The 19,296-nt window shown below is 46.5% G+C and overlaps 1 protein-coding gene across 1 annotated transcript in view; it reads left to right on the forward strand.

The window, feature by feature from the left end:
• The window catches only part of LOC147101509 (parathyroid hormone/parathyroid hormone-related peptide receptor-like), a 169,855-nt gene extending 166,126 nt beyond the window's left edge, over positions 1–3,729 (forward strand). Inside the window, exons 10-11 of the mRNA XM_085966659.1 lie at positions 279–320; positions 3,298–3,729. Coding sequence (XP_085822785.1) covers positions 279–320; positions 3,298–3,666 — 411 coding nt within the window. The 3' untranslated portion in view covers positions 3,667–3,729. The remainder of the gene's footprint in view (positions 1–278; positions 321–3,297) is intronic.
• Positions 3,730–19,296: the final 15,567 nt, after the last annotated feature.

Here is a 19,296-nt window from a genome sequence, read left to right on the forward strand (position 1 = left end):
CACAAGGGAGAGTGAAGGGATGTCCAAACACCGATACAACACAGGGGAGAGTGAAGGGATGCCCAAACACCGATACAACACAGGGGAGAGTGAAGGGATGCCCAAACACTGATACAGCACAGGGGAGAGCGAAGGGATGTCCAAACACTGATGCAGCACAGGGGAGAGTGAAGGGATGTCCAAACATCGATACAACACAGGGGAGAGCGAAGGGATATTCACATATAAACAAATGAAAAGACACTGTTGATAATGTTTTTTTTCTTTTTTCCAAACAGGGCTTTTTTGTTGCTTTTATCTATTGCTTCTGCAATGGAGAGGTGAGTTACTAGAAACTGTAAATCATAAATAAGAAACAGAAAATGCTGGAAATTCCAGCAACGCCTCGATTTTCAAATTTTCATCCTTGTGTTCAAATCCCTCCATGGGTCACCTCTCCCTATCTCTGTAACCTCCTCAGCCCCACAACTCTCCGAGATCTCTGTAACCTCCTCCAGCCCCACAACTCTCCCTATCTCTGTAACCTCCTCCAGCCCCACAACCCTCCCTATCTCTGTAACCTCCTCCAGCCCCACAACCCTCCCTATCTCTGTAACCTCCTCCAGCCCCACAACTCTCCCTACCTCTGTAACCTCCTCCAGCCCCACAACTCTCCGAGATCTCTGTAACCTCCTCCAGCCCCACAATTCGCCGAGATCTCTGTAACCTCCTCCAGCCCCACAACTCTCCCTATCTCTGTAACCTCCTCCAGCCCCACAACTCTCCGAGATCTCTGTAACCTCCTCCAGCCCCACAACTCGCCGAGATCTCTGTAACCTCCTCCAGCCCCACAACTCTCCCTATCTCTGTAACCTCCTCCAGCCCCACAACCCTCCCTATCTCTGTAACCTCCTCCAGCCCCTACAACCCTCCCTATCTCTGTAACCTCCTCCAGCCCCACAACCCTCCCTATCTCTGTAACCTCCTCCAGCCCCACAACTCTCCGAGATCTCTGCAACCTCCTCCAGCCCCACAACTCTCCCTATCACTGTAACCTCCTCCAGCCCCACAACTCTCTGAGATCTCTGTAACCTCCTCCAGCCCCACAACTCTCCCTATCTCTGTAACCTCCTCCAGCCCCACAACTCTCCCTATCTCTGTAACCTCCTCCAGCCCCACAACTCTCCGAGATCTCTGTAACCTCCTCCAGCCCCACAACTCTCCGAGATCTCTGTAACCTCCTCCAGCCCCACAACTCTCCGAGATCTCTGCACTCCTCTAATTCTGGCCTCTTGTACATCCCCAATTTTAATCGCTCCACCATTGGCGGCCGTGTCTTCAGCTGCCTGGGCCCTAAGCTCAGGAATTCTCTCCCTAAACCTCTGCGCCTCTCTACCTCTCTTTCTTCATTCAAGACACTCCTTCAAAACCTACCTCACCTGCCCTAGTATCTCCTTATGTGGCTCGGTGTCAAATTTTGGCTGATAATGCTCCTGTGAAGCACCTTGGGATGTTTTACTACGTTAAAAGTGCTATATAAATACAAGTTGTTGTTGTTGTTCTTGAAAGATACCAAAGGCCAGTCAGCAATTGACCATTACCATTTCACTGTAGACCCTTTGGCTGGTCTACTCCCTGAACACTAACCTGTCCTCTCTCTGTACAGATACTAACGGGCTTTACTCTATGTTTCCAGCATTTTCTGTAACAGCGGTAATTCAAACAATGAATTGTAACCTTTCTGTGTATCTGTACAGTGATAACAAGACCTGATTGATCTGTGTTTAGGACTTGTGGGGTCATATCAGTGAGAAAGTCTTGACAGACACCTCCGAATTCTGGCTGTTGCTGGTGGGGTCTGGGGCTGTGTCTGGACCTGTGTCTGGGGCTTTATCTGGGACATTTTTTTTATTCGTTCATGAGCCGTGGGTGTCACTGGCACATCCCCAATTGCCCTCGAGAAGGTGGTGGTGAGCTGCCTTCTTGAACCGCTGCAGTCCGTGTGGTGAAGGTGCTCCCACAGCGCTGTTAGGGAGGGAGTTCCAGGATTTTGACCCAGCGACGATGAAGGATCAGTGATATATTTCTAAGTCAGGATGGTGTGTGATTTGGAGGGGAACCTGGAGGTAGTGGTGTTCCCATGCGCCTGCTGCCCTTGTCCTTCTAGGTGGTAGAGATCACAGGTTTGGGAGGTGCTGCAAGGAAGCCTTGGCGAGTTGCTGCATTGCATCTTGTAGATGGTGCACACTGCAGCCACGGTGCACCAATGGTGGAGGGAGTGAATGATTAAGGTGGTGGATGGGGTGCCAATCAAGTGGGCTGCTTTGTCCTGGATGGTGTCAAGCTTCTTCATTGTTGTTGGAGCTGCACTCATCCAGACAAGTGGAAAGTATTCAATCACACTCCTTACTTGTGCCCTGTAGATGGTGAAAGGCTTTGGGGAGTCAGGAGGTGAGACACTTGCCTCAGAATAGCCAGCTTCTGACCTGCTCTTGTTGCCACAGTATTTATGTGGCTGATCCAGTTAAGTTTCTGGTCAATGGTGACTCCCAGGATGTTGATGGTGGGAGATTTGGCAATGGTAATGCTGTTGAATGTCAAGGGGCGGTGGTTAGACTCTCTCTTGTTGAAGATAGTAATTGCCTGGCACTTGTGTGACGCGAATGTTACCGGCCACTTATCAGCCCAAGCCTGAATGTTGTACAACCCTTGCTGTATGTGGGCATGGACTGCTTCATTATCTGAGGAGTTGCGAATGGAACTGAACCCTGTGGAATCATCAGCGAACACCCCCACTTTTGGCCTTATGATGGCAGGATGGTCATTGATGAAGCAGCTGAAGATGGTTGGTCCTAGAACACTGCCCTGAGGAACCCCTGCAGCGATGTCCACCTGTACCATCAGAAGTAACAGATCAGGCCTTGGTTTAACACCCCAGTGGAGAGTTGTATCTTTGGCACTGCATCAGTCTCTCAGTGGGTGGTGTGATCAACTCTTGGTGTGGGGATCAAACCCTTGACCTTCTGACTTGGAGACAAGAGTGCTCGCTACCAACCGAGCAAAGTTCTCATACTCTGAGGAGTTGCAAGGGTACAAGCAGCCACTTAATGACATCATAACCACAATAACTCCTTCACAGTGACATCATAACCCCATCACCCCTTCACAGTGACATCATAACCACAATAGCTTCTTCACAGTGACATCATAACCCCATCACCCCTTCACAGTGAAATCATAACCCCAATAACTCCTTCACAGTGACATCATAACCTCAATCACAACTTCTGTAACTGTGTTTTGTGCTGTGCTGTCTAGGTCCAGGCGGAGATAAAGAAGTCGTGGTTCAGGAGGAATGTATCTCTGAACTTGAAGCAGAAGAGCCGAGCTGGCAGCAGCTGCCCCAACGGAGCGGTGACCTCTCACGCAACCAACAGCATCAGCACCACCATGGCCACCAGAGGAGTGTCCACACTGCACGGCAACAGCAAGCATTGCGTCCTGCCGCTGCACTCCTTCTCCAACCTGCCCGGCTACATTGCAAGCGCATCCCAGTCAGAAAACTCCCTGCCATCTCCGACCCTGGAGAACATCAAGAGGAAGCTGGAGAGCAAGGACCATTCTGAAAATCAGGAGCAGCAGAAACCCAAGACTCCTCTCCACGATCAGTGGGAAACTGTCCTATGAAAAACATGAATTGTATTCTAGCTTGAAACTTTACCCTGCTGAATAAACAGGAACGTTGTATGATGAGCGAAGCAGTGGTGGCGAGTAGTGTTTTAAGGGTTAAAAGGAGAGACTTGACAATTATCTCCACCCTGAGGCCGTGTGTCACATGAACATCCCTGTCTCAGCTTTGTGTTATAGATTCACAGAATAGTACAACACAGAATGTTGAACGTGTGTAAGAGACGGGTGACAATTCACTAACGGGCAGAACTGCACATAGGCAAAAAGGGCAGACTCGTAAACACTTGTACATGGTCCTATACTAGTGGAACTAGTCAGTGACACTAACACTTGTACACGATCCTATACTAGTGGAACAAGTCAGTGACACTAACACTTGTACATAATCCTATACTAGTGGAACTAGTCAGCGACACTAACACTTGTACATGGTCCTGTGTGAGTGGAACTAGTCAACGACACTAACACTTGTAAATGATCCTATACTAATGGAACTAGTCAGCGACACTAACACTTGTACATGGTCCTATACTAGTGGAATTAGTCAGCGACACTAACACTTGTACACGGTCCTGAGCGAGTGGAACGAGTCAGCGACACTAACACTTGTACACTGTCCTATACTAGTGGATCTAGTCAGCAACACTAACACTTGTACACGATCCTATACTAGTGGAACTGGTCAGCGACACTAACACTTGTACACGGTCCTATACTAGTGGAACTAGTCAGCGACACTAACACTTGTACATAATCCTATACTAGTGGAACTAGTCAGCGACACTAACACTTGTACACAATCCTATACTAGTGGAACTAGGCAGCAACACTAACACTTGTACATGATCCTATACGAGTGGAACTAGTCAGCGACACTAACACTTGTACACGATCCTAATACTAGTGGAACTAGTCAGCGACACTAACACTTGTACACTGTCCTATACTAGTGGAACTAGTCAGTGACACTAAGACTTGTACACGATCCTATACTAGTGGAACTAGTGAGCGACACTAACACTTGTACATGGTCCTGTGTGAGTGGAACTAGTCAGCGACACTAACACTTGTAAACAATCCTATACTAGTGGAACTAGTCAGCGACAACTAAGACTTGTACACTGTCCTATACTAGTGAAACTAGTCAGTGACACTAACACTTGTAAACGAACCTATACTAGTGGAACTAGTCAGCAACACTAACACTTGTAAACGATCCTATACTAGTGGAACTAGTCAGCCACACTAACACTTGTACATGGTCCTATACTAGTGGAACTAATCAGTGAAACTAACACTTGTACACTGTCCTATACTAGTGGAACTAATCAGCGACACTAACACTTGTAAACAGTCCTATACTAGTGGAACTAGTCAGCGAAACTAACACTTGTACACTGTGCTATACCAGTGGAACTAGTCAGCGACACTAACACTTGTAAACGATCCTATACTAGTGGAACTAGTCAGCGACACTAACACTTGTACACGGTCCTATACTAGTGGAACTAGTCAGCGAAACTAACACTTGTAAATGATCCTATACTAGTGGAACAAGTCAGCGACACTAACACTTGTACACTGTGCTATACTAGTGGAACTAGTCAGCGACACTAACACTTGTAAACGATCCTATACTAGTGGAACTAGTCAGCGACACTAACACTTGTAAACGATCCTATACTAGTGGATCTAGTCAGCAATACTAACACTTGTACACGGTCCTATACTAGTGGAACTAGTCAGCGACACTAACACTTGTAAACGATCCAATACTAGTGGAACTAGTCAGCGACACTAACACTTGTACACAGTCCGATACTAGTGGAACTAGTCAGCGACACTAACACTTGTACACGGTCCTATACTAGTGGAACTAGTCAGCGACACTAACACTTGTACACGGTCCTATACTAGTGGAACTAGTCAGCGAAACTAACACTTGTACACTGTGCTATACTAGTGGAACTAGTCAGTGACACTAATACTTGTACATGGTCCTATACTAGTGGATCTAGTCAGCGACACTAAAACTTGTACACAATCCTATACTAGTGGAACTAGTCAGTGAAACTAACACTTGTAAACAATCCTATACTAGTGGAACTAGCTAGCGACACTAACACTTGTACATGGTCCTGGGCGAGTGGAACTAGTCAGCGACACTAACACTTGTAAACGGTCCTATACTAGTGGAACTAGTCTGTGACACTAACACTTGTAAACGATACTATACTAGTGGAACTAGTCAGCAACACTAACACTTGTACACTGTCCTATACTAGTGGAACTAGTCAGCGACACTGGCACTTGTAAATGATCCTCTACTAGTGGAACTAGTCAGTGACACTAACACTTGTAAATGATCCTATACTAGTGGAACTAGTCAGCGACACTAACATTTGTACACAGTCCTGTGCGAGTGGAACTAGTCAGCGACACTAACACTTGTAAATGGTCCTACACTAGTGGAACTAGTCAGTGACACTAACACTTGCAAATGATCCTATACTAGTGGAACTAGTCAGCGACACTAACATTTGTACACAGTCCTGTGCGAGTGGAACTAGTCAGCGACACTAACACTTGTAAATGGTCCTACACTAGTGGAACTAGTCAGTGACACTAACACTTGCAAATGATCCTATACTAGTGGAACTAGTCAGTGACACTAACACTTGTACATGGTCCTGTGCAAGTGGAACTTGTCAGCGACACTAACACTTGTACATGGTCCTATACTAGTGGAACTAGTCAGCGACACTAACACTTGTAAACGATCCTATACTAGTGGAACTAGTCAGTGAAACTAACACTTGTAAATGATCCTATACTAGTGGAACTAGTCAGCGACACTAACACTTGTAAACGATCCTATACTAGTGGAACTAGTCAGCGACACTAACACTTGTACACAGTCCGATACTAGTGGCACTAGTCAGCGACACTAACACTTGTACACTGTGCTATACTAGTGGAACTAGTCAGCGGCACTAACACTTGCAAACGATCCTATACTGGTGGAACTAGTCAGTGAAACTAACACTTGTAAATGATCCTATACTAGTGGAACTAGTCAGCGACACTAATACTTGTACATGGTCCTATACTAGTGGATCTAGTCAGCGACACTAAAACTTGTACACGATCCTATACTAGTGGAACTAGTCAGTGAAACTAACACTTGTAAACGATCCTATACAAGTGGAACTAGCTAGCGACACTAACACTTGTACACGGTCCTGAGCGAGTGCAACTAGTCAGCGACACTAACACTTGTACACTGTCCTATACTAGTGGAACTAGTCAGCGACACAAACACTTGTAAATGGTCCTATACTAGTGGAACTAGTCAGTGACACTAACACCTGTAAACGATACTATACTAGTGGAACTAGTCAGCAACACTAACACGTGTACACTGTACTATACTAGTGGAACTAGTCAGTGACGCTAACACTTGTAAATGATCCTATACTAGTGGAACTAGTCAGCGACACTAGCACTTGTAAACGATCCTATACTAGTGGAACTAATCAGTGACACTAACACTTGTAAACGATCCTATACTAGTGGAACTAGTCAGCGACACTAACACTTGTAAATGATCCTATACTAGTGGAACTAGTCAGCAACACTAACATTTGTACACAGACCTGTGCGAGTGGAACTAGTCAGTGACACTAACACTTGTAAACAATCCTATACTAGTGGAACTAGTCAGCGACACTAACACTTGTACATGGTCCTGTGTGAGTGGAACTAGTCAGTGACACTAACACTTGTAAACAATCCTATACTAGTGGAACTAGTCAGCGACACTAACACTTGTAAGCGATCCTATACTAGTGGAACTAGTCAGCGACACTAACACTTGTACATGGTCCTGTGCAAGTGGAACTTGTCAGCGACACTAACACTTGTACACGGTCCTATACTAGTGTAACTAGTCAGCGACACTAACACTTGTACACAGTCCTGTGCAAGTGGAGCTAGTCAGCGACACTAACACTTGTAAACGATCCTATACTAGTGGAACTAGTCAGCGACACTAACACTTGTAAACAATCCTATACTAGTGGATCTAGTCAGCAATACTAACACTTGTACACGGTCCTATACTAGTGGAACTAGTCAGCAACACTAACACTTGTAAACGATCCAATACTAGTGGAACTAGTCAGCGACACTAACACTTGTACACAGTCCGATACTAGTGGAACTAGTCAGCGACACTAACACTTGTACACGGTCCTATACTAGTGGAACTAGTCAGCGAAACTAACACTTGTACACTGTGCTATACTAGTGGAACTAGTCAGTGACACTAATACTTGTACATGGTCCTATACTAGTGGAACTAGTCAGCGAAACTAACACTTGTACACTGTGCTATACCAGTGGAACTAGTCAGCGACACTAACACTTGTAAACGATCCTATACTAGTGGAACTAGTCAGCGACACTAACACTTGTACACGGTCCTATACTAGTGGAACTAGTCAGCGAAACTAACACTTGTAAATGATCCTATTCTAGTGGAACAAGTCAGCGACACTAACACTTGTACACTGTGCTATACTAGTGGAACTAGTCAGCGACACTAACACTTGTAAACGATCCTATACTAGTGGAACTAGTCAGCGACACTAACACTTGTAAACGATCCTATACGAGTGGATCTAGTCAGCAATACTAACACTTGTACACGGTCCTATACTAGTGGAACTAGTCAGTGACACTAACACTTGTAAACGATCCAATACTAGTGGAACTAGTCAGCGACACTAACACTTGTACACAGTCCGATACTAGTGGAACTAGTCAGCGACACTAACACTTGTACACGGTCCTATACTAGTGGAACTAGTCAGCGACACTAACACTTGTAAACGATCCAATACTAGTGGAACTAGTCAGCGACACTAACACTTGTACACAGTCCGATACTAGTGGCACTAGTCAGCAATACTAACACTTGTACACGGTCCTATACTAGTGGAACTAGTCAGCGACACTAACACTTGTAAACGATCCAATACTAGTGGAACTAGTCAGCGACACTAACACTTGTAAACGATCCAATACTAGTGGAACTAGTCAGCGACACTAACACTTGTACACAGTCCGATACTAGTGGCACTAGTCAGCGACACTAACACTTGTACACGGTCCTATACTAGTGGAACTTGTCAGCGAAACTAACACTTGTACACTGTGCTATACTAGTGGAACTAGTCAGCGGCACTAACACTTGCAAACGATCCTATACTGGTGGAACTAGTCAGTGAAACTAACACTTGTAAATGATCCTATACTAGTGGAACTAGTCAGCGACACTAATACTTGTACATGGTCCTATACTAGTGGATCTAGTCAGCGACACTAAAACTTGTACACGATCCTATACTCGTGGAACTAGTCAGTGAAACTAACACTTGTAAACGATCCTATACAAGTGGAACTAGCTAGCGACACTAACACTTGTACACGGTCCTGAGCGAGTGCAACTAGTCAGCGACACTAACACTTGTACACTGTCCTATACTAGTGGAACTAGTCAGCGACACAAACACTTGTAAATGGTCCTATACTAGTGGAACTAGTCAGTGACACTAACACCTGTAAACGATACTATACTAGTGGAACTAGTCAGCAACACTAACACGTGTACACTGTACTATACTAGTGGAACTAGTCAGTGACGCTAACACTTGTAAATGATCCTATACTAGTGGAACTAGTCAGCGACACTAGCACTTGTAAACGATCCTATACTAGTGGAACTAATCAGTGACACTAACACTTGTAAATGATCCTATACTAGTGGAACTAGTCAGCGACACTAGCACTTGTAAACGATCCTATACTAGTGGAACTAGTCAGTGACACTAACACTTGCAAACGATCCTATACTGGTGGAACTAGTCAGTGAAACTAACACTTGTAAATGATCCTATACTAGTGGAACTAGTCAGCGACACTAATACTTGTACATGGTCCTATACTAGTGGATCTAGTCAGCGACACTAAAACTTGTACACGATCCTATACTCGTGGAACTAGTCAGTGAAACTAACACTTGTAAACGATCCTATACAAGTGGAACTAGCTAGCGACACTAACACTTGTACACGGTCCTGAGCGAGTGCAACTAGTCAGCGACACTAACACTTGTACACTGTCCTATACTAGTGGAACTAGTCAGCGACACTAACACTTGTACACAGTCCTGTGCGAGTGGAACTAGTCAGCGACACTAACACTTGTACACGATCCTATACTAGTGGAACTAGTCAGCGACTAGTCAGGTCCTGTGTGAGTGGAACTGATGTGGTGACTGACTTTTCTTCATTTCGGACTGAAGTTAAACATTTCGTTGCCAACTCCTACAGTTTGCTTTCACAGCCAGGTGCCATATGTGACACAGCACTTCTGTTGATACAGCAGGTGCTGGTCAAGTGTGTATCTCCTCAGCAGAGGGAGTCCAATTAAATGGCCCTGTTTAATAAACACCAACTGCGTACAGTTACATGAGCAAGTAACATTTCCGCTGCTGAATAAACTGTCACCATGCAGTTAATAATTACACTGACACAGCTCTTTCTCATAATTGGTAGCCATTGACAGCCCCCTCCTCCCGCCCGGCCCTGCTGATGGCGATATTGGGTGAGGACATGATTGGACACAGTGGGGATGTCACTCATGGTGGAATAGTTCTCAAACATTCATTATCTGGTCTCGTACTTGAAAATGGTGCCTTCAGGAGAGGCGGGGCCGAGTGGAGAAAATTAGCAAAGTTTAGTTGCAAATCATTTTAATTGATTCTGGAAAGCAATGTGAAATGAGCTCAGCTTCCCTGATTTCAGGGTCTGGAACACTGCTGAATGTAACTGTCTCCAGCCACTAACTGCATGTGATCTTTACGGTTAAACAGTTTGACAGCTACTGACTCGAGGCCAAGATCAACAGGTAAATGTGCAGCACAAAGAGAGAGCGTGAGATGGAGGATAAGCAACAGACCAGATCTGGCTTGTAAAGTGGGTCAGATACTGTCTCTGTTCTTCATCAACACTATCGGCAAACACAGAATTGCAAAATGGATTCCACCTCCGATTTAAAGAGTGAGAACTTCTGCCACAATTTCTGTCGCCAGCAAATTAAGAAAAACCAAAAAGGGAAAAGATCTCAGGGGAATAGCAGGGTGGCTTTGAGCAGGATGTGTACGTTTCCACTCCCTTTATGCTAAGTTAGCTGAACTCAGTCAGAGGCCAGCACCCCTGGCCATACTCGAATCCCTCACTGCCATCCAGAGACTCTTGCTGCAATGTGCTGTGTGTGGAAATGGGTGAGGCACAGCATTGTAATAGGCGCAACAGCTGACTGTCCATCCAATACTAACTCGCTGCTTGGGTGAAGTTCCAGAGTATATCTGATGCCTATTAAGCTGTACCCCAGTGAGAGTCCGTGTCTGTGGAACTCTATCCCAGTGAGAGTAAGTGTCTGTGGAACTGTACCCCAGTGAGAGTCAGTGTCTGTGGAACTGTACCCCAGTGAGCGTGTCTGTGGAACTGTACCCCAGTGAGAGTCAGTGTCTGTGGAACTGTACCCCAGTGAGAGTCAGTATCTGTGGAACTGTACCCCAGTGAAAGTCAGTGTCTGTGGAACTGTACCCCAGTGAGAGCCAGTGTCTGTGGAACTGTACCTCAGTGTGAGTCAGCGTCTGTGGAACTATACCACAGTGAGAGTCAGTGTCTGTGGAACTGTACCCCAGTGAGAGTCAGTATCTGCGGAACTATACCCCAGTGAGTGTAAGTGTCTGTGGAACTATAGTAATCTGGGATGTAATGCTTAAGTTATCCACCAGATGGAGACAAATATGAAGGGATCACAATTACCAGTGTTTTAAGGTAATGTCCTGGCACACCACTTATTAAGGTAGTGGCATTGCATTCTGGGTATGACTCAGAGGTTGATCCTCCATCTTTTGCTCGTGCAGTAAGAAATAGAGTGTGGTTGCTTCCAGCTGTAAAGCTATGTTCTCTGCTACATATGTATAATTAAACAGTTAAGGTTTTGGTTCCTGAAGTCTGGCTTATCTCAGTTTCTGACCTTACCACTCGGATATCACATTTGGCGACGAGGCTGAACAGATCTCATCTTGAAGAAGGAGAAATAGAAGAAAAGCACTGAATCAAAGAAGTCATGGCTGCTATAGTAGGACAGCTCTCTGCTTTTGATGTTCAGACGCAGACATGGAAAGAATACTGTGAGTTACTGGAGCATTTCTTTGTAGCAAATGATATAGTTGATGTTGGAAAAAGGAGAGCTATTTTGCTCACTTCCGTGGGAAGTCAGACATATAGTTTCATGAGAAACTTATGCAGTCCTGAAAAGCCTGGAGACGTACCATTTGCTAACTTAGTGGACTTGCTAAAGGAACATTTCAATCCCAGACCGAGTGAGATTGTACAGCGTTTCAAATTTAATTCACGGAACAGACAACTGGGAGAGACTGTATTGGATTATGTAGTGGTGTTGAGAAAACTGGCACACGATTGCAATTTGAAAGACATGCTGAGAGATAGGCTCGTTTGCGGGATAATGGATGCTCGAATGCAACGGAGATTATTGTCCGAGACTGGGCTTACGTATGAAAAAGCGTTGTAACTTGCTCAATTAATAGAGACAGCTAACCGTGATGTAAAAGAAATACAAGGTTCAGACTGGGCTACTACGAGTCAAGTTGGAGGTCCGGTTGTGCACAAGTTAAATATGAGTCATAAACCACAACATGAGCATGTAAAGGCATGTTATTGATGCAATGGAGATCACCTGGTGAGGGAATGCAGGTTTCTGGAGGAAAAGTGCCACAAGTGTGGTAAAAAAGGACATATAAAATGTGCATGCCGAGCAAAAGCTACCCTGGAGGTATACAAACCTAAAGGGGGAGAAAAGCAAAACCTAGGAAGAGAAGTGAAAAAACAGGGAGCACATCACATCAGTGGAGAAGCTGAGAAAGAAGACGACATGTTCATATTGCATAGTATGGTAGAGGACATTCCAAAAGTGGATCCTATCACTTTGCAACTGATAGTAAATGACTCTGAGGTGAACTTTGAGGTGGATACTGGATGTGGTGTTACCATAATGAACAGGGAGGAGTACTCAAAATTGTGGAACCGTGCAAAAGTTCCAGAGTTAAAGTCTCGCTCTATGCAGCTTAAAACCTATACCGGTGAACGAGTGGCGACATTGGGTACAGCTACAGTAACTGTGAAACACAGGGACACCGTGGAACAGCTACCTGTAGTTGTAGTATCAGGTTCTGGACCAAACTTGTTAGGTCGGGGCTGGATACGAAAACTTAAATTAGATTGGGGAGCAATAAATCAACTAGAGGGAGGCAAACAATTGTCTTTGCAATACGTGTTGATTGAACATGAGAACGTGTTCAAGGAAGAACTTGGAACATTTAATGGCCCCCCAGCTAAGATTTATGTAGACAAGGAGGCACTGCCAAGGTTTTTTAAACAACGACCTGTGTCGTATGCCATGAAACCAAAGGTAGAGGCTGAGCTTGACCGTCTTTTGAGAGAGAACATTCTGGAACCCGTAAAATGTTCAGAATGGGCAGTTCCCATTGTACCTGTTTTAAAACCAGACAATTTGGTAAGAATCAGTGGTGATTATAAATTGACTGTAAATAGGGTATCTAAACTTGAACAGTATCCTATTCCTAAAACTGAGGATCTTTTTGCAAACCTGGCTGGAGGGAAGAAATTCACAAAGCTGGATATGAGTCATGCATACTTGCAGATTACGCTAGATGAGGAATTCAAGAAGTATGTAACCATAAATACACACAAGGGTCTGTTTACCTATAACCGTTTACCATTCGGTGTCTCATCTAGTCCAGCTATTTTCCAGAGGACTATCGAGGGTGTACTGCAAGGGATTCCACATGTTTCCATCTATCTGGATGATATTCTGGTGACGGGAAGAACCGACCAGGAGCATCTGAGCACTCTGAGGTACTACAAAGATTGGTTAAGGCTGGGTTACGGCTCAAGAGGAGTAAGTGTACTTTCATGGGGAATGAGGCCGTGTTCCTGGGACACAGAGTGGATGCCACCGGGCTCCATCCAATCAAGGAGAAGGTACAAGCACTGCAGGAGGCCCCATCTCCTACAAATGTGACTGAGTTAAAAGCTTACCTGGGACTGCTAAACTATTATAACAGGTTTTTACCAAACTTGTCAACAGTGTTAGCACCTCTTCACAAACTTCTGCGCAAGGAGACACGGTGGCAGTGGGAAGAGGAACAGAGGGTTTCATTTGAAAAGTCCAAGAAACTGATGCTGTCCTCGGATGTGCTGGTGCACTACAATGCAGAGAAAGACATCATTCTCTCTTGTGATGCTTCACCTTACGGGGTGGGGGCAGTTCTTTCACACAGCTTGAAAGATGGAACAGAAAGACCGATAGGGTTTATGTCTCGAACTCTGACCCCAGCGGAAAAAACTATTCCCAGTAGGATAAAGAGGGATTAGCAATAATGTTTGGGTTACAGAGGTTTCACAAGTACATATATGGCAGGAAATTCACCATATGCACCGATCATAAACCTCTTCTGTCTCTTTTTAATGAAATGAAGGCAGTACCACTGATGGTGTCACCCAGGATCCAGAGGTGGCCAGTGACGTTAAGGGCGTATGAGTATGTCATTGTTTACAAGGCGGGCAAGTACCATGGGAACGCAGATGCCTTGAGCCGTCTTCCACTACCAGGTACACCTATCCGTGCAGCTCCAGAGGACAGAGTTTTGATGTTGGAGGACACAGATACGGCAATTGTGACCACAGAACAAGTAAGGACATGGACAGGTAAAGATCCAGTACTGTCTAGAGTCCGAGAATATGTAATGAGGGGTTGGCCACAACATCCGAAAGGGACTGATTTCACACCTTACAGTGTCAGGAAGACAGAGCTGAGTGTGCAGGATGGTTGCGTGTTGTGGGGAGCTCGAGTGATTATTCCACAGCCAGCACGACAGTCTATCCTAGTGCAACTACATCAGTGTCATCCTGGAGTTTCGCGTATGAAAGCATTGGCAAGGAGTTACTTGTGGTGGCCAAAGCTAGATGAGGAGATAGAAAATCTTGTCAAGATATGCAGCACTTGTCAAGTACACAGGAAGGCACCAGCAGCGGCTCCACTCCACCCCTGGGAGTGGCCAGATAAAGCATAGAGAAGATTACATGTAGATTATGCGGGTCCATTCATGGGAAAGATGTTCCTCATAATCATTGATGCATATTCCAAATGGATGGATGTGTTTCCTGTAAATTCTGCTTCAGCTACTGTTACTATAGACTGCCTGCGTAGGAGTTTTAGTAATCAAGGGATACCGGAGATCGTAATAAGTGACAATGCCACGTGTTTTGTGAGTAAGGAAACAAAAGTTCATGAGAAACAATGGCATAGTGCACATGACTTCAGCTCCATATCATCCGTCTTCAAATGGACTTGCAGAGAGAGCCGTACAAACATTTAAGGAGATGATGAAAAAAAGTGCGGAAGGGAGTTTGGCAGCAAAGGTGTCACGAGTTCTGTTCAGCTACAGAATAACACCTCAATCTACCACAGGACTCTCTCCTGCTGAGTTGTTGTTAGGACATCAACTACGCTCCACTCTTGACCTGGTTCACCCAGATCTAAAAAGGAAGCTGGAAAACCGACAAATCAAACAAAAGGAGAACCATGACAAAAGGACAAAGAGCCGCAGTTTTGGAGAAGGTGATGCGGTCCTTATCAGGAATTTCAGTTATGGTCCAAAATGGATTCCTGGCATCATAGACTCTGGTCCAGCTTCATATACGGTCATGGTGGGAACTGGTCAGGTAGTACGCCGACATCTGGATCAGATACTGACCAGACAAAGGGAAATCGAACTGGAGGCTCCAGAGGAAATGTTGGAGGACAAGTTGGTCCCCAGTTATCCAAATGCATTGGTGGTACCAACACCACGAACAGAGCCAGTTATACCTGGACCACTTCGTCAAGAGGAAACCATCGTAGCAGAGTCAGATACTCTGAGTACTGCTCAGGAGCAGCAGGTGGCTCTACCACAACCAATCAGGGACTTGACTGTAAGACGTTCACCAAGGGCTCACAAGCCGCCAGAGAGATTGATCACGACCTGCTAGATTCGTTCAGGATGGACTATCGTTAAAGGAGTTTCCTTATGGACTTTTTAAGAATGTTGTTAAGAAATTATTGTAAACATAAGAGGGGGGGATATAGTAATCTGGGATGTAATGCTTAAGTTATCCACCAGATGGAGACAAATATGAAGGGATCACAATTAGCAGTGTTTTAAGGTAATGTCCTGGCACACCACTTATTAAGGTAGTGGCATTGCATTCTGGGTATGACTAAGAGGTTGATCCTTCATCTTTTGCTCGTGCAGTAAGAAATAGAGTGTGGTTGCTTCCAGCTGTAAAGCTATGTTCTCTGCTACATATGTATAATTAAACAGTTAAGGTTTTGGTTCCTGAAGTCTGGCTTATCTCAGTTTCTGACCTTACCACTCGGATATCACATTTGGCGACGAGGCTGAACAGATCTCATCTTGAAGAAGGAGGAATAGAAGAAAAGCACTGAATCAAAGAAGTCATGGCTGCTATAGTAGGACAGCTCTCTGCTTTTGATGTTCAGACGCAGACATGGAAAGAATACTGTGAGTTACTGGAGCATTTCTTTGTAGCAAATGATATAGTTGATGTTGGAAAAGGAGAGCTATTTTGCTCACTTCCATGGGAATTAAACAGTTAAGGTTTTGGTATCTGAACTCTGGCTTATCTCAGTTTCTGACCTTACCACTCGGATATCACAGGAACTATAACCCAGTGAAGTCAGTGTCTGTGGAACTGTACCCCATTGAGAGTCCGTGTCTGTGGAACTGTACCCCAGTGAGTGTCAGTGTCTGTGGAACTATACCCCAGTGAGAGTCAGTGTATGTGGAACTGTACCCCAGTGAGAGTCAGTGTCTGGGGATCTGTACCCCAGTGAGAGTCAGTGTCTGTGGAACTGTACCCCAGTGATAGTCAGTGTCTGTGGATCTGTACCCCAGTGAGGGTCAGTGTCTGTGGAACTGTAGCCCAGTGAGAGTCAGAACTGTACCCCAGTGAGAGTCAGTGTCTGTGGAACTGTACCCCAATGAGAGTCAGTGCCTGTGGAACTGTACCTCAGTGAGAGTCAGTGTCTGAATCTGTACCCCAGTGAGAGTCAGTGTCTGTGGAACTGTACCCCAGTGATAGTCAGTGTCTGTGGAACTGTACCCCAGTGAGAGTCAGTGTCAGTGGAACTGTACCCCAGTGAGAGTCAGTGTGTGTGCGGAACTGTACCCCAGTGAGAGTCAGTGTGTGTGCGGAACTGTACCCAAGTGAGAGTCAGTGTGTGTGGAACTGCACCCCAGTGAGAGTCAGTGTGTGTGGAACTGTACCCCAGTGAGAGTCAGTGGGGGATAAATTCAGTTGGTTGCGCCACCCGCTAGCTCCTTAAGTAGGCGATAAGTGGGGTGCGAGACGGCTAGCGCACAGGCGCGGTGAGACCTGCGCCTCTCGCGAAATTGAGCGGACATTTAGCGGCGGCGCTAAACTGTAACGCCCGCTCCGCTGCGCACGCAGATCCTGACGTCATTTCGTGGTGCAATGCCCTTGGGGCGCCCCCCCTCCTTTCCGCCTGTCGCTCCCAGCGACTGGTTGACTGGAACGTTTCCCAGTCGCTGTGGGGCCGGGGGAGGTGCTATTTACAGGGAGCTCTTCCTGGCTTCTTTGTGGTAGCCATTTTTGGACCACTCCTTCTGTGAGAGAGAGAGAGAGATTCGCAGAGAGACAAAGGGAGAGAGCTTTGAGTCAGCGCTCGCTGAGGTACTTTTGGTTTCTGGCCAGAACTTTGTAGTTGGTTTGCTTTTTCACCAGCATAACCTTGAGTGGCCACATACTATGGGGGCTGCAATGGGTGGGAACGTTGGGCTTCTCCATTACATTGAGGGGGCACAGAGGCGCAGAGAGAGAGTGCCAATCATGGCCAGATGGAGGAGGGCCAACAGGCATCGGTACATGAGACCTTACCGTCCCAGGGTTTTCCGCCAACAGTTCTCATACCTCAATATATCTGAGGAGCAGTGTTTTCGGAGGCTGCGATTTAGCAAGGAGGTGGTCACTGAGCTCTGCCACCTTCTTCATCCAGCTCTGCAGCCTCAACTGAGGAGCAGGACGTCTCTGTCGGTGGCAGTGAAGGTCACAGTGGCTCTCAACTTCTATGCCACTGGCTCCTTTCAATCCGCTACTGGGGACATTGCCAATATCTCCCAGTTCGCGGTGCATTGCTGCTTCCGTCAAGTCACGAATGCCCTCTTTAAAAGAAGACGTCAGTACATCTCCTTCCCCATGACCCCGGACAAGCAGCAAGAGTACGCAATGGGATTTGCAAGAATAGCGGGCTTCCCCATGGTCCAGGGCGCCATTGATTGCACGCATGTGGCTTTGCGGGCGCCGCGGATTACCGCAACCGGAAGGGGTTCCATTCGTTTAATGTCCAGTTGGTCTGTGAGTACAGACAGCTCATAGTCGCTGTCAATGGCCGCTTTGCAGGCAGCAGCGATGACGCCTTGATCCTGCACCAGACTTCTGTGGCAGACCTTTTCGAGGCCCTGGCTCACCCAAGAGGCTGGCTTCTAGCGCACAATCGGCGTGCTGAAGCAACGGTTCCGCTGTCTGGAAGAAGAAAGATGAAGACGAAGAGGAAGAGGAGGAGGAGGAGTCGGAGTCGTCGTCGGTGGAACTCAGTTCTGACGAAGGGCCTCTGACTCGAAACGTTGACTCTGTTTCTCTCTCCTCGATGCTACCTGTCCTGCTGAGTGTTTCCAGCATTTTCTGTTGTTATTTCAGATTTCCAGCAGCCGCCGTGTTTTGTTATTGTTTATGGAAGATATATGGAGCAGGTGCGAAGCTGATGGATTAGAAGGTGAGGACTTCAATCCTGAAAAGGCCTTCAGCGAATGGAATTTTAATGTTACTTGTTACCATGCCAACCTTCGGAACCTGCAGATTGTCAACAGCAGCCAGGTTTATTCGCTCTCTTCTCCCCCACTCAGGCGATGAGGTGGACGAAGTGTTACAGCAATGTGTTTGTAGTGACATTGAAATTTAGTCAGGGGCCACCAACCCGGCTAATGTCTCGCTGGAGGGGCCATTCTCAGGAGTCTTAGATACATCTGTACCACCGAGTGATGGGGGAGTGGGGGAGATGGGGGCTACACCCCACATGTGGAGCGGTGGACGGGGCCGGGGGGGGGGAAAGAGGGGGCTACACCCCACATGTGGAGCGGTGGACGGGGCCGGGGAGGATGGGGGGGGAGAGGGGGCTACACCCCACATGTGGAGCGGTGGACGGGGTCTGGGGGGGATGGGGGTGGAGAGAGGGGGCTATACCCCACATGTGGAGCGGTGGACGGGGTCTGGGGGATGAGGGGGGAGAGGGGGCTACACCCCACATGTGGAGTGGTGGATGGGGTCTGGGGGGGAGAGGGGGCTACAACCCACGTGGAGCGGTGGACGG

This window comes from Somniosus microcephalus, chromosome 24, assembly GCF_052327205.1.
Source record: "Somniosus microcephalus isolate GS21.2 chromosome 24, FLI_Smic_1.0, whole genome shotgun sequence".
Taxonomy (NCBI): Eukaryota; Metazoa; Chordata; class Chondrichthyes; order Squaliformes; family Somniosidae; genus Somniosus; species Somniosus microcephalus.